At 46.1% G+C, this 12817-nt stretch overlaps 2 protein-coding genes across 2 annotated transcripts in view; both read left to right on the forward strand.

Annotated features, from left to right (window-relative positions):
* The first annotated feature begins 2269 nt into the window (after positions 1-2269).
* On the forward strand, positions 2270-6015 carry LOC144134116 (uncharacterized). Its single transcript, XM_077667094.1, has 3 exons — positions 2270-2500; positions 5235-5935; positions 6010-6015. Exons 1-3 carry the CDS (start codon positions 2272-2274, stop codon positions 6013-6015), a joined length of 936 nt encoding a protein of 311 aa, XP_077523220.1. The 5' UTR covers positions 2270-2271.
* A 548-nt stretch (positions 6016-6563) lies between these two features.
* Positions 6564-12817, forward strand: part of LOC144134117 (uncharacterized) — a 38758-nt gene continuing 32504 nt past the window's right edge. Inside the window, exons 1-2 of the mRNA XM_077667095.1 lie at positions 6564-6916; positions 9950-10148. Coding sequence (XP_077523221.1) covers positions 6689-6916; positions 9950-10148 — 427 coding nt within the window. The 5' untranslated portion in view covers positions 6564-6688. The remainder of the gene's footprint in view (positions 6917-9949; positions 10149-12817) is intronic.

Here is a 12817-nt window from a genome sequence, read left to right on the forward strand (position 1 = left end):
ATGCTCAAGAAAACGGCTTGCATCCTGCCGACGAATCAAATGGAAACAGTCATCGAGCTACCGGAGAAACAGTTTTGGGGCTATATGAAATTAACCAAGTGCTTCTGCTTCAATGCGTTCTAGAGCAATGTTTGCTCATACGACAGAGACGGAAGCACCCATGCCTCAACCAAACAGTTGTTTTGTAGTGTTGCTTCTTAAAGACAAAATATGTGTTGCGCAAGGAGAATTCGAGCAGACGACAAAGGTCAACAACCTCAAAAGGCGTACGTGAAGGAAGCGAGGCGTCGTTTTCTAAAAGGCGATTGCAGGACGAAACTGCGAAGTCCACCGGGACGGAAGTAACCATTGACTTCACGCCGAAAGAGACTAGCACATCCTCGTCGTCTACAGTGACGTCCTTAAGCTTCTTGACGAAGTGGGAGGGGTACTTTACATACGTCGCTGTTCTTGCAACCAGAGGGCAAAGCACTTGATGCAAGTAGCCGGAAAGCGCGTGCAATGGAGAGCGCGCAAAGTCTACGATAGGGCGTAGTGGTACGTCAGGTTTGTGCACCTTAGGAACGCCATTGAAAGCAGGTTCCAAGTCACTAGAAGTGCTTGCTGTCTGGTGGGACAAACTTAAAGACGTCGGAAGATCGTCTTTGAAGCTTTGTCTCTACCTTCTTTGTGGGGTCACGTTTAACTTCTTTGTGGGGTCACGTTTCAGCGACTGCTCAATTTCCATGCTCCGATGCATAAACGTGCCTCTAAACTGACAAAGCTTCGGGTACTTGGGTATGATATTGTTGCTTCGCATCATATAAACACAGCGTGGATTGGAGCCACATTTTTTAAAGATGTCTCTAACGGTCGTGAGGGCATTTGGCTGCACAATGACGACGACGCCGACAGCTCAATTGCGTCCTCTGCCCGTGATATATGAATCTTAGCAAAAGTAGCGCTTGACGCGTCGTGACTCGGCTTACTCCCACACCGAGAGCGAATGAAACACCGCGGTTAGAATCAACACAACCGCTGAGGCTGCTCTAGAGCTCCAAGCCACACCTCAGCCCTCCTCCCTCCACCCCCCCCCCCTTCCCTGACTGTTCCTCAAATTCGGCATGTATAATGCTGTGCTCCAACACATGCCGGGTATTGACTAATTAACCTTCGTAAGCCTTTTCGGGTGAGTTCGTTCATTTCTATACACTGCTTCAGAAGCGCGAAAAGGCACAGGAAAGGCCATATACCACACGAACGGGCGAAGGCCGAGACTAACATATCTGTGTGACGTGTTACCGGTTCTTTCTTTCCTCTTCGTATTTAAATCGCAGTCAAAACAATGCAATGCTTACTCTCTTTATATTCTGCCCTTCTGTCTTTCTAGAGTAGCATTGTGAGAGTGTGGCTCTGCATATTTTGGAGCCAAACTATTTCTGGTCTTGCCGTCAGTTAACCTGCCAGCAGTTCATTAAGGTTTCGAAGAACCTTTCAGTATAACTCAGGATCGGCTTTGAAATTTAGGAGTTGCTCGGGTCGCTGTTCTCACCCGTAGAGGTGACAAATGCATTTGACGAATATATCATCGGGCAATATTTTTCTCACTTAATGATGCGCTCCTGTTCTTAAGATTTTGAATGTTCAGCTTCTGGTGGAGTGCGAACACAGAGCGAGCATAACGCCTCCCGATGCGCTCACAGTAGAATTTGTGACGCATGGAAGGCGGAAGAAACACTTTACGCCTGGAAGGTAGGACGCCTGATGGCGCAACTGTGTGATGGGGGACCAATGGAACGGCTTGAGAGAATACATGAACATCTTCAGTAGCTCTGGCTTGAGCAAATGCGGTCTAATTTTCACGTTGTTTCTGGCGACATTTTCATTTTTAGGAACGGAATTGTTGAGCACTGATTTTTATTAAAACTTTCATTTGTGTAGAATGCTGAGGTAAATATCCACTCAAATGTACTTTTAGGCAAGTCTCTCTTTCTTGTTGTCTACCCATTCACCCCCCTCCGCCCCAAATAAAATATCTAGTTATCAGAATTTTGTCAGCAGAATTTTCCCCCTTTTTATTTTCGCACTTTTGAAGGTCAATTTTTATCGTAATTGAACCAGTGTTTGCGTTTTGCATGCCCTGAAAGTGGTGTGTATACGTTTTCTGACCAGAGATTTTCTGCTAACTACACTGAAGAGTATGGGAGTAAAGAAGAAACGTCGGCTTCGCGTGACGCGCGCGCAATGCCTTGAAAGGCAAGAAGAAGCCGAGCGAAGAGCCTGCCGGACGCCATGTTGTCACCGTCCTCTGGGAGCACCAAAGACAGCGAGAGCCCAGCCACCCGCGACGACGGGGGGTCGCCGCCGAGGAGAGACCTCCAGACGTTGCCGCCGACGAGGCCAGTGCCGCCCAGGCCGCCGCCTCCAATCGCCGCGACCTTGTACAATGGCCCTCCTCACGCATCGCAGGCCACTGAGGCGTCGCCGATGGACCTGCGAAGAACTGCGAGTCACGGAGGCCGTAAGTGTTCCTTCAATAGGAACCCAAAGATGACTGGCAACAGAACTTTTCCCTCTGTAGTTGACTTGCAATGAAGGCAGCAGGTGCCACGCTAAAATAGTGAGCAGCTTTACACACAAAAGAGGTGTACACCAGTCACACGTCCACTGCTGAGCAATGCTATAGGTTTTCGAGCGTGAACGCAACCCTCACTATAGTTCGCATTATGAAATTGTCAGGTCCACAAGGCAGAACAAGCAGAGAAAAAGGAAGCCTCTAAGTCGTCTGTTTGCTCTGCTCTTTGTTCTGTTATGGCCACTTATTCTTGTCTGTCTTTATGAAATATAAAATAGAAAACTGTGGGCCACACTTGTCAAGAGTTTGATTTAGTCGCCCTAATCGATTCGTAACCAAAGGCCAAAATTTCGTACATCATCTTTCCTGTGTAACAACAAGTGATCAATCTTCCACTGCGCTAACACTGAGGGAGTAAATATGCGCGTTCTTCTAGAACGCAAACACGTGAATGCAAGTTGGTAGCTCATGCCCCTATATCTGCACGACTGGCGCAAGCCATGGACGAAGGAGCTAGTTAACGGAAAATAACGAAGGAGCAAGATGAGGAGAGTAGCGGGCAGTGCGGTGACGATTCGCCAAACGAGAAGCGCCTGTGATTTCCTCGAGTCCAGTGAGAGGCTACCGTTGCTTCGCGTCGCTCATTGAAGCCTCGATTACATAAGGCAACTAAACAAGCATTCAATAAAATTGAGTTTACATGCAACTGTTCCCTTTAACTGACAACCAAACAATCACGCACGTGTACGCTATAACCAAAAAATAACTGAATGAGAGGTGTTTTTTACGATATATTTTCAGAACAATGAAATAGCAGTTGCTATGTCCCCTTTATTCGTACATCGTTCTGGCATAATATAAACGGTCGCCTCCAACAAATATTCACAGTTTTTCATACAAGGCAGGTATACGTTTTGAATGAATTCTATTTTCCCTAAAGCAGTTTTTATAACACAATTTTCTTTTTTAACCCGTCATGCACCGAACCAAAGCAACTTTTCGCGCGGTGGTTTGATTATTCCACGTCACAAATAGCTTGCATTGCCGCATGTGTAACGCAATATACGATTTCTTATAAATATTGCGCTCAAGTCATCAGCTCATTACATATCACCAATAACCTTCGTGCCTGCGTGAGCTGTCATGACAGCATTTTATTCTCTTATTCACCCTACTACGACCGGGAAAACGTCTTAGTACGGTCCTCAAGAAAGAAGTATTCTTTTAAACACTGACGTTTCCTCTTTTTGGTGCTTAAATTCCTTAAATTTTTCTGTCATCCTTGTTCCTATGTGTTTTATCACTTCATCCCCTTCTAGTCGAATACCCTGATCTGTAACAATAAACCTTTGTTCTAGCCTAGTCTTATTACTCATTGCATTTAGATGCTTCCAGAATTTTTGAGCTGCTTTTTTATCCTTTTTATTTACTTTTGACATCCATTGGGCACACTTTCTTCTAATTTTCTCATTAATCAAATAAGATGCTTCCCTTCAACACTTTATGAAGGTATCCCATTTTCTGTCTACTTCAACTTCTGGTTCCCCCTTCTTCTTGGCATATCTGTGTTCCCTGGACGCTTCCTGACGTTTCTATATTGCCCTCTTGACCTCCTCATCCCACCAACTCGGGTTTGCGTCTTTTCCCTTTTAGCTTTACTCGCACCTTAGCTAGCTCTTGCTCCAATAATCGAGTTAATTTGGTATAAGTTCATTCTGTTTCACTATCCTCAAAGATTACTTTCTCAATTAGTTTGCCTGCTGCTGCTTCCAATTGCTCTTCTGAGTAAAAATTACCCTCTGATTGTTCATCTCGCTTCAGTCCTACTTTGGTTTATCTCCTGAAACTCAACTTGATACGCTTGTGGTCACTACCTAGACTTCTGGAACCGTGTTCATCTATGCTCATTATCCCTAATCTATTATGCATCCTCTGTTACATTAATGCATAATCTATCGTCAAGTGCAGACTCCCTGCCTCCCACGTTATGAGCCTTTCACACTTCTCGGTACTGTTGCATAAAACTAAATCATGCCTGTCACACATGTCCTGCAGCATGCTTCCTGTCGTATTTTCTACATGTAGTGCCATCTAGCGAATGCCACAGCAATTCACATAAGTAGCTCAGGTTAGCCTGGAAAGATGGCGCTACACATATGCACCAACTTTTCTTTTCGGAAATCCTTTCTAGAGAAGAAAATAAACCAGTCTCAAATCTTTACGGACAAAGGGTGTATATCTCTGCAGTGATATTATGTGTGGTAGTGAGTTGAAGGTGACCAGGCAACTCAACGATTCATTTTCTTGATATAGTGCGATTTCGGCCTTGCGTGCTTGTGTACAAATAATCATTAAACATGCTTTGTGGGTAAGTCAGCAGATTGGCCAGAGCATCACAGATAGCGAGAGCTTCTCTCTCCAGTGGGGCAAGTTCACATGCGGATGTCATGCCGCTGCGCGGAACGCTTAAGTTTCGTTCAGCGGCGGTCGTGTAATCCTCCCTATTCGACGCTGTGGCTCTGGATTTCTTCGCATGCGATATCAAAATAGAGATGAAACAGCCTAAATTTCGGATAAAAAAACATCCTGCTATCTCTTACTTTTCACGCATATATTGCATGAACTAAGCGCCGAGCTGAGAACACGAGCCTTAACTGTATTTTGCGTTTCTCACATACAGAGCAGCCGGATCTCGGCTCGGCCGCTGATAAGCACGGGAAGCTCACTTTGCCAGCGGTGCCGGATGCGAGCGGCGTGAGCCCCTCAGTAGGCTGTGATGACCGGCCAAGCGACCGAAAAGAGCTTACATCATCCTTGAAGACCACAGATGGCGTGCTACGGCGAGAGAACCAGCACGACCGACAGCCACAGGGAGGCCCCGCACCTGGTGACGACACCAAGCGGATCAGTGTGCTTCCTGGTCAAGTGGCCGTCGTCGGAAAGCACCCCAGCGCTGCCAGTGGCGAGGAGTCGACGTCCAAGCCAGCTTCCGCAATACTAGCGCCTGCACCGCCACTGATGACTCCGCGACCGATGATCGAGATCGATAGTACGGCGCCGTCGACCGCACCACGGCTCATCCTCACTAAGGACAAAGGCATCGTCCCGGCACAGCTCCTTCCGCAAGCCGACGAAGCCGTCAGGTCGACCGCCGCACCACCTCTTCATGAACAAGGTGGCATGGCAGCAAAATCGCCTTTGCAATTGGGAGCTACTGTGCTTGTAGGAGCCAAGAAAGAGGAGAGGCTGTCTTCTGATGACACAAGTCGGCGGTCCCATGATGACCACGTACATGCTATGCTGGGCCGTTCTATACAGCCTGATGAATCGACATCCTCGGACAGTCATGACAGCAGCTCGTCGCCTGCGAAGCGCACGTCAGTAAATGTCAGGCATCCAAGGACAAAAGCAAGACCTACGTCTCAAGAGCCCAAACTTGCCTCTCTGCATGTCAGACGTGAGTCGGCGGAGTCCATAAGTTTGCCGATACAAGCCAGACATGCGACGGAAGGCTCCATTCATGCACCGGTAGATCACAAAGGCCCGTCAGTACATGTCCGACGTGCGTCGGCGGAGTCCATACGTTCGCCGGTAGAAGCCAGACATGCGACGGAAGGCTCCATTCATGTACCAGTAGATCACAAAGGCCCATCAGTACATGTCCGACGTGCGTCGGCGGAGTCCATACGTTCGCCGGTAGAAGGCAGGCGTGCGACGGATGATTCCATTCATGTGCCGATAGATGACAAAGGACGGCCAGCACATGTCAGGCGTGCGTCGGCGGAAGCCGTACATTCGCCGGTAGAAGCCAGACGTGCGACGGATGATTCCATTCAAGCGCCGATAGATGACAAAGGACGGCCAGCACATGTCAGGCGTGCGTCGGCGGAAGCCGTACATTCGCCGGTAGAAGCCAGACGTGTGACGGATGATTCCATTCAAGTGCCGGTAGATGACAAAGGACGGCCAGCACATGTCAGGCGTGCGACGGAAGACACCCTACCTGTGCCGATAGATGGCAAAGGCACGTCCGTACATGCTACGCATAAATCGACAGATTCCGGACATCCGCCAATATCAAGCGGTGAGCCACCCTTGCAGCAAGTCACTTCGAAGACAGCAGAACGAGACGTTATGGTGCCGTCCGAGAAAGCAGAGACAGTAGCCGTCGGCCACAATGCAAAGAGGTCGTTGACCGAAGAAGTACCGCCTCCTCCACCGCCGAGTGCCGACGGGATCGGCGCATCGACCAGAGCCGCCGCATCTTCAAGGGCAGACATGAAGAGAACCGGAAGCATCGCTCCGACGCCTCTCGCTCAGTCGTCTGCTCCACCCAAGTCCAGCTGGTGGCCCGCCTTCGCCGTAAGTCTGCAGTCCTTCGTGCTACTGATTTGAGCTTCTGCACTATTATAGGCTAAGGGAGTAACTACTCATTAACGTGTGCCCGACTACTGTCATATATGGCTACAAATTGCGTGCAGCTTTTATATAAACCTCGCAGTTTAAGATTTGCAATTTTTCTTCGTCGTCAGGGCAGATTTAAAATACAAAGTTACTGTGAAAGATGTATAGTTGCCTTTATAGCAAGCGATTCGGTGAATACTAATGCATAATTGCTTATTTGACACTGCTCCACATTCTGGGATTCTACGCGTCGCGGTGGCCAGTGGCTTTGACGTTCCGCTGCTGCTCAAGGTCACGGCTTCCATCCCGGTCGTGGCGGCCTTATCGTCCCTTAGTTGTCGGCGTTGGAGGAGGTAAAACATTTTACGGTCGATATGCGTTGTTTGTCCAAATATGAATCAGGTCCGCTGGCACACCAGGTTCCCAAGTTCGGATCCATTGTTCACCAATGGAAGTTGTTCCGATAGCAATAACAGGTTGATGCACCTATATCTAGAACGCGTCATTCTTGATTTTAAATTCATCGATCCCTGGGAGTCCTCATACTAGTCCTAGCATTGTGGTGCAGCGGTTAAGTGATGCACCACTGCCCTGCGATGTCAGGTGCCGCCACCGGTTGTGCTCGTGAGACCCAGGTTGCTATTGCGTCCACCGGCTGCGGTGGCCAGTAACGTATTGCTGCACTACTAACCCCTCCAGAGGCGCCGTCACGCGGCCGAACCGTATTCTCGGGCGCCTGGCTTGACCTGGACATGCTAGGGCCTAGCAGTTTCCGTCTTCCTCCTCTCGTGGTCCTGCTACTCTACTTCTCTGCGCGTCCCAATACGTCTCAGTAAACCTGCTTTGTGTACATCACCTCTTGTTGTAGACAATATATAATAAAGGAAGGCAACAGTCGCCGCAATGAAGGAGCATTGACGAATGTTTTTTTTTTAGTTTGATAGCCCTTTTAGTTGCCGTTCATCGCTTTTAGCCGATTTGTGATTGATTGCCTGAAGCTTGTTTTGTGGCTAGCTGCCCAGCTACAAGCCGGGATTGGGAAGACTGCTTTATATATATATATATATATATATATATATATATATATATATATATATATATATATATATATATATATATATATATATATATATATATATATATATATATATATATATATATATATATATATATATATATACGCTGCCTACTGACAGGTGGCACTTCAGTGAATGACTGGTCCTGAGAGGTTGCTCGGAAAAAGCAACCAGTGTCTCAAGCCAAACCGTGCAGCACCTGCTGTCACATAGCAGTGGCTCAACGCTTAATCTCCCACCTCTGCGCCAGTGGTGGTATGAGGGCTTCTAGGGATATGTATGTAAAGTAGAGAGCGGCCAATTGAACATATATAGGCATTAACCCATTATCGCTATCCGAACACTTTCTATCCCTAAAGAATGAATCCGAACAATGGAACCAAATTAAAAACCGACGACCTAGCGTACCTAATTTGTGCTTGGCCTAACAAATCGACCGTAAATTACTTGTAATTTGTGGGGTTAACCAATGGGAGAATAATAGTGTAACAAAGAAAACCGTATATAAAGTGTGTTCAGATGAAAAATTTAATCTAGGTCCTATTACCATTTTTTTGTGTTAAGTAAATTTTTATATTTGATAGTTAAATGTGCCCACACAATGTAATAGTACTTGGTTTGAAAGAAACGATGCAGTTTTTTGGATAAAAATCGTACATCACAAGAGGTGAAAGATATCGCCTTAATGATTTCGCAGAAACGCCAATTTGGTTACCCGCAAAATTTAGAGTAAAATTTTTTGGAGACTGATTATTTTTTCAGAAATTGTATGCAATCCTTGCTCTTGGAAACAATAGAAAATTTCTTTGGTTTCTCTAATTTCGTACAAAGAAAATACTTTACTATTGGAAACGACAGAAAATTTCTTTGGTTTCTCTAATTTTGTACAAAGAAATCGCAAACAGTGTTGAGAAATGTAATAGACCCCAATCAGGGCAGCTTCTATTTTAATTTCAGTAAAGATGGAGCAACAACTTGAAACTGAAATTTTCTCTACCGTCGGACAAAATTTGTACTCTAGAACGGCAGATGATTTTTAATTAGGCTGTTAACTCAACAAGAATCAGAAAAATTCAAAAAGGGTGAATTTTGACACATTAAAAAAAACGTTGATATTTTCTTCAAAACTTTTGTTGAAAACCTTTAGTACCTGATATAAAAGACGAAAAAAGTGTTGCATTATATTTATTTATTTATTGTTTCGAAGTATAAAATTAAAAGCATTACACAGGCCATATTTCGTCGAGCCATACTGAGGTGTTTGCCACTATGAGAGAGGGCTCGATGAGGAAATTAGAAGAAATAGAAAATAGAAGAAAGAGAGAAATAGGGCTGAGATATCGACGCCAAGGCCGGTGTCTCTTCGTCGCTACCCTGTCGCATTATAAGCAGCAGCACACATGGCTAAATTATTTGTTCGTTTGTAGGCGGAATTTTTGAGGGCGCCGTAATCGCTGTGCGTGATCGGGCATCTCGCGTGGTAATTTGTATTATTTCGTGTTTATCGGCAGTGAGCGAAAAAACTAGTGCATAATAGATGTAAAGTTAGAAACTTTTCAATCGGACTTTTTGCAGACCGCTCTACAACATTCTGTTTGGAATCTGTCCCCTAATTTCGTTGCTTGCGAATTTGGCTAATTAAACTCGAATATTTATGCGGTTACGCACAATATAAAAAATAGTTTGACTTGCTCCACGCAATAGTCGGCGGCATGCATTTGGTCGCGTCGCATTAAATGGCTTCGCACATTTTTAAACCCCGGTTGAATTTCGCTAGGACACCCCGTATAGACACATCCACTTGGAAGATTGCCCGTAAAACGAAGCACTAACACACCTGATTTGTATTTGTCCTTAGCCTACTAAATTGTCCATCATTTTTATTGAGCTTACACATGGACGTGGCACCTCACAGAATCCTTTCTCACTGGCGGCTGCGGACGCCGTCCCACCGGCCGGTGGACACGAGGAAGCGGCCGCTCCCTCCCACGCGCATCGCCACTCGGTTGCGGTCACCGAGAACCAACGCGCACTGGGTCGCACCAACCTGCGCATGAAGCGGGCCCCGGTCATCGCCGAAGAGCTGAGGGAGTACGCCGCCGCGCTCGATACTGGTGCGTTGGTCTCTGGCCACAGTCCCAGCTGCCCGTTTAGAGGAGCTCTGCTCTGGCCCATTTAGTCAGCACCCGCAGTGAAGATAACGTGCAGCAACAAACCTGAGCAGCGGTAGAAATAATGCGTTTCGTCATTTTAATCCGGGGCAAGTCCCTTTGTGGTCAAATATCTCTGCCAGATTAGCCTTATTTTTTTGCCGTTCGTAATTCCTGATCCCAACTGGCCGTTGGTCAGCATAAACTAAACCTTTTTTCTTCATATACACAGCTGTCCTAACTGAAGCTCGTTCGTCAGTTCAGCTCATTACATTTCCTGACCCAGTTCAATTTACCTCTTAGTTTTTGCCTTGTTATGAATAACTGATTGAGGTTTCTTTTTCCCCGACGGTGTCTTTGAAGTTTACGGCCATCATTTATCTTTGTACAGCACTCGACGGCTTCATAATTTTAATTTTTACAGTGTTATTACCATTCCACACACATTAAAGCTAGTCTTGTGAAACCAGGTGCAGATTAGTTTTAAAAAACCTCTGCAAGAGTAAGTTAGTGCTTGCGAGAAGATTTCAGCTATATCCACCTCCTGCAGTGGCTTAGTAGCTGAGCTCCAGATCTCAACCTCGCTACCGGCGAGGGGTGCATTTTAAACCGGGCAAATCTCAACAACGACCAAGTTCTGTGCATTTTCGGCGCAGCTTAAAAATACTCCAGTAGGTCGACATTAACCCGCAGCCCTCCTATGCGGCGTTTCTCGTGGCCCATGTGCAGCTTCGGGGCGTTCAAACTCCGCACACCACATTTCAGTTAAAATATAGAAGATTCTTTGCTCAACAGTGTTCCAGGTACGCGGGGCTGGAACAACGCTCTGCTTCAACGCCTACGTTTTTCTGTGGGACTGCGTTTTGCAAGCGCTACCTAAAATGACAACTCCATCCAATTAGTGATCTTAGTAAAATTTGATTCTTTGACTCTTTCAGGCCATGTTCACATCTGACATTCGGAACTTGGTCCTTTTTTTGAAGTGTACTTGCATACTCTTCAGTAAGGACGCCAAAAAGCCATGATGTCTGAGGAGAGCATTACTCCCTGCGGTAGACATGTTGCATTTGATGCATACATAAAAAGAAACAAATGCAATTAGCGTAGTAGTCATGTCGGTGCTTTGCTACAGTGAAAAAAAAAGTGAAATGCGCAAGCAACAACCACGAAAAAAAATGCGCTGGAGAAAAAGAACAATCCTGAACTTGAAGTACTTCATTTTCCATAAAAAAAGACAACGCCATCACATGCACAAGGGCTGAAACAGCAACTGAAGATAAATGTATAAGAAAGGAAATTTAGCGTTGGTTTAGCTCTGGTTAAACCTGGATTGACGCGATAGCTGCAGCTGGCCGAGTGGAACTTGGTCAGATGAATTGCAAAGTCAGCCTTTCGCCGCTTCGTTTAGCTGAGCGGTCCTCGTTAAACTTCTTCCCACTTGACACGGCGCATGCGCACAGCTGTTGCAGCTTGGTTTCGCCGGCAGCGGAATCTGCTCCGCACCACGTGGCTGGTCACGTAACCAACCACGTGACGTTGGTGTGGCTGCGCCGCCACGTCACGTGTCACCGCCAAGCTGAAGGCTCGAAATTCTACCGTAAAGTAGCTATCGCTACAAAACTGCACAGCACTTGTTACAGTGGGTGCAGATTTGCTAACCATATGAAAGCTCTAGCCACGCATTGAGCTAAAGATAGCAAGTAAGCAATGTTATTCACACTCAAAAATCTTGCAGGATATCGCACGATGTACGAAGTAATCTTGCAGTAAACAATGCAATCACTTTTTCTTGCATATTTCTTATTTTTACACTCGCACAGAACGTCATGAATGTATCTGTTTTAATTGGGGATAATCACATAATGCCGGATAATCATACACTTTCTATCGCCGAGATAACAGGATTTAAAACAATTCCCAGCGGCCGATTAAATCGCAAGCCGCACTGTAAAGGACGGGTTGCCACCGTTAGATGGCAGTAATGCGTAGTTTCTAGGATCTGCGTAACTGAATCGATGTCGACGCCCATGTTGTACTTGCCATGCCGGCCGGTGGTGCCGACAGTTATATTTGGTTTTCAGGTTGTTTTTTTTTTGCTGATAAAAGTTCTATTTTCGGTTAAAGTAGTCACTTCGTGATTAGAAAGCGGTACCCTATATCGATGTAGGCCATCTTTTATCAATCCTCAGTTTTATTTTGAAGACTTCAACCTTTGAAAAGTTTCATTGCCTTGCTCTCGTGCTCATTTGAAAGAAGAAAGCATAACTAGAATTTCTCTTCGTACACCTCTAAGTCCGCCGTTAGCTCGTCAGACGTTCCCTGACAGATGCGAATACTTACGCAACATGCTTCCGTCGTGCACAGGAGCCGCTATTCTACGCCTGGGCGCTAGGCAGGTAGAAAAATTGATGCTACCAACAACTACCTAACAACTACGAGACAGCTACCTTCCAGTTGGCGTTCCGATCTCCTAAGCAAACAACTTCGACGCGGAACGCAGCAACGGGCACCTAAGAACAGCGCTCTAAAATTAATTACGCCGAGCATGCCTATCAGAAACCCTGTTTCGTCAAAAGCGTATTGCTGCAGATCTCCCCCCGAGCAGAGGTGCAAATTTTGATTATTACCTCCTG

This window comes from Amblyomma americanum, chromosome 5 (genome assembly GCF_052857255.1).
Source record: "Amblyomma americanum isolate KBUSLIRL-KWMA chromosome 5, ASM5285725v1, whole genome shotgun sequence".
Taxonomy (NCBI): domain Eukaryota; kingdom Metazoa; phylum Arthropoda; class Arachnida; order Ixodida; family Ixodidae; genus Amblyomma; species Amblyomma americanum.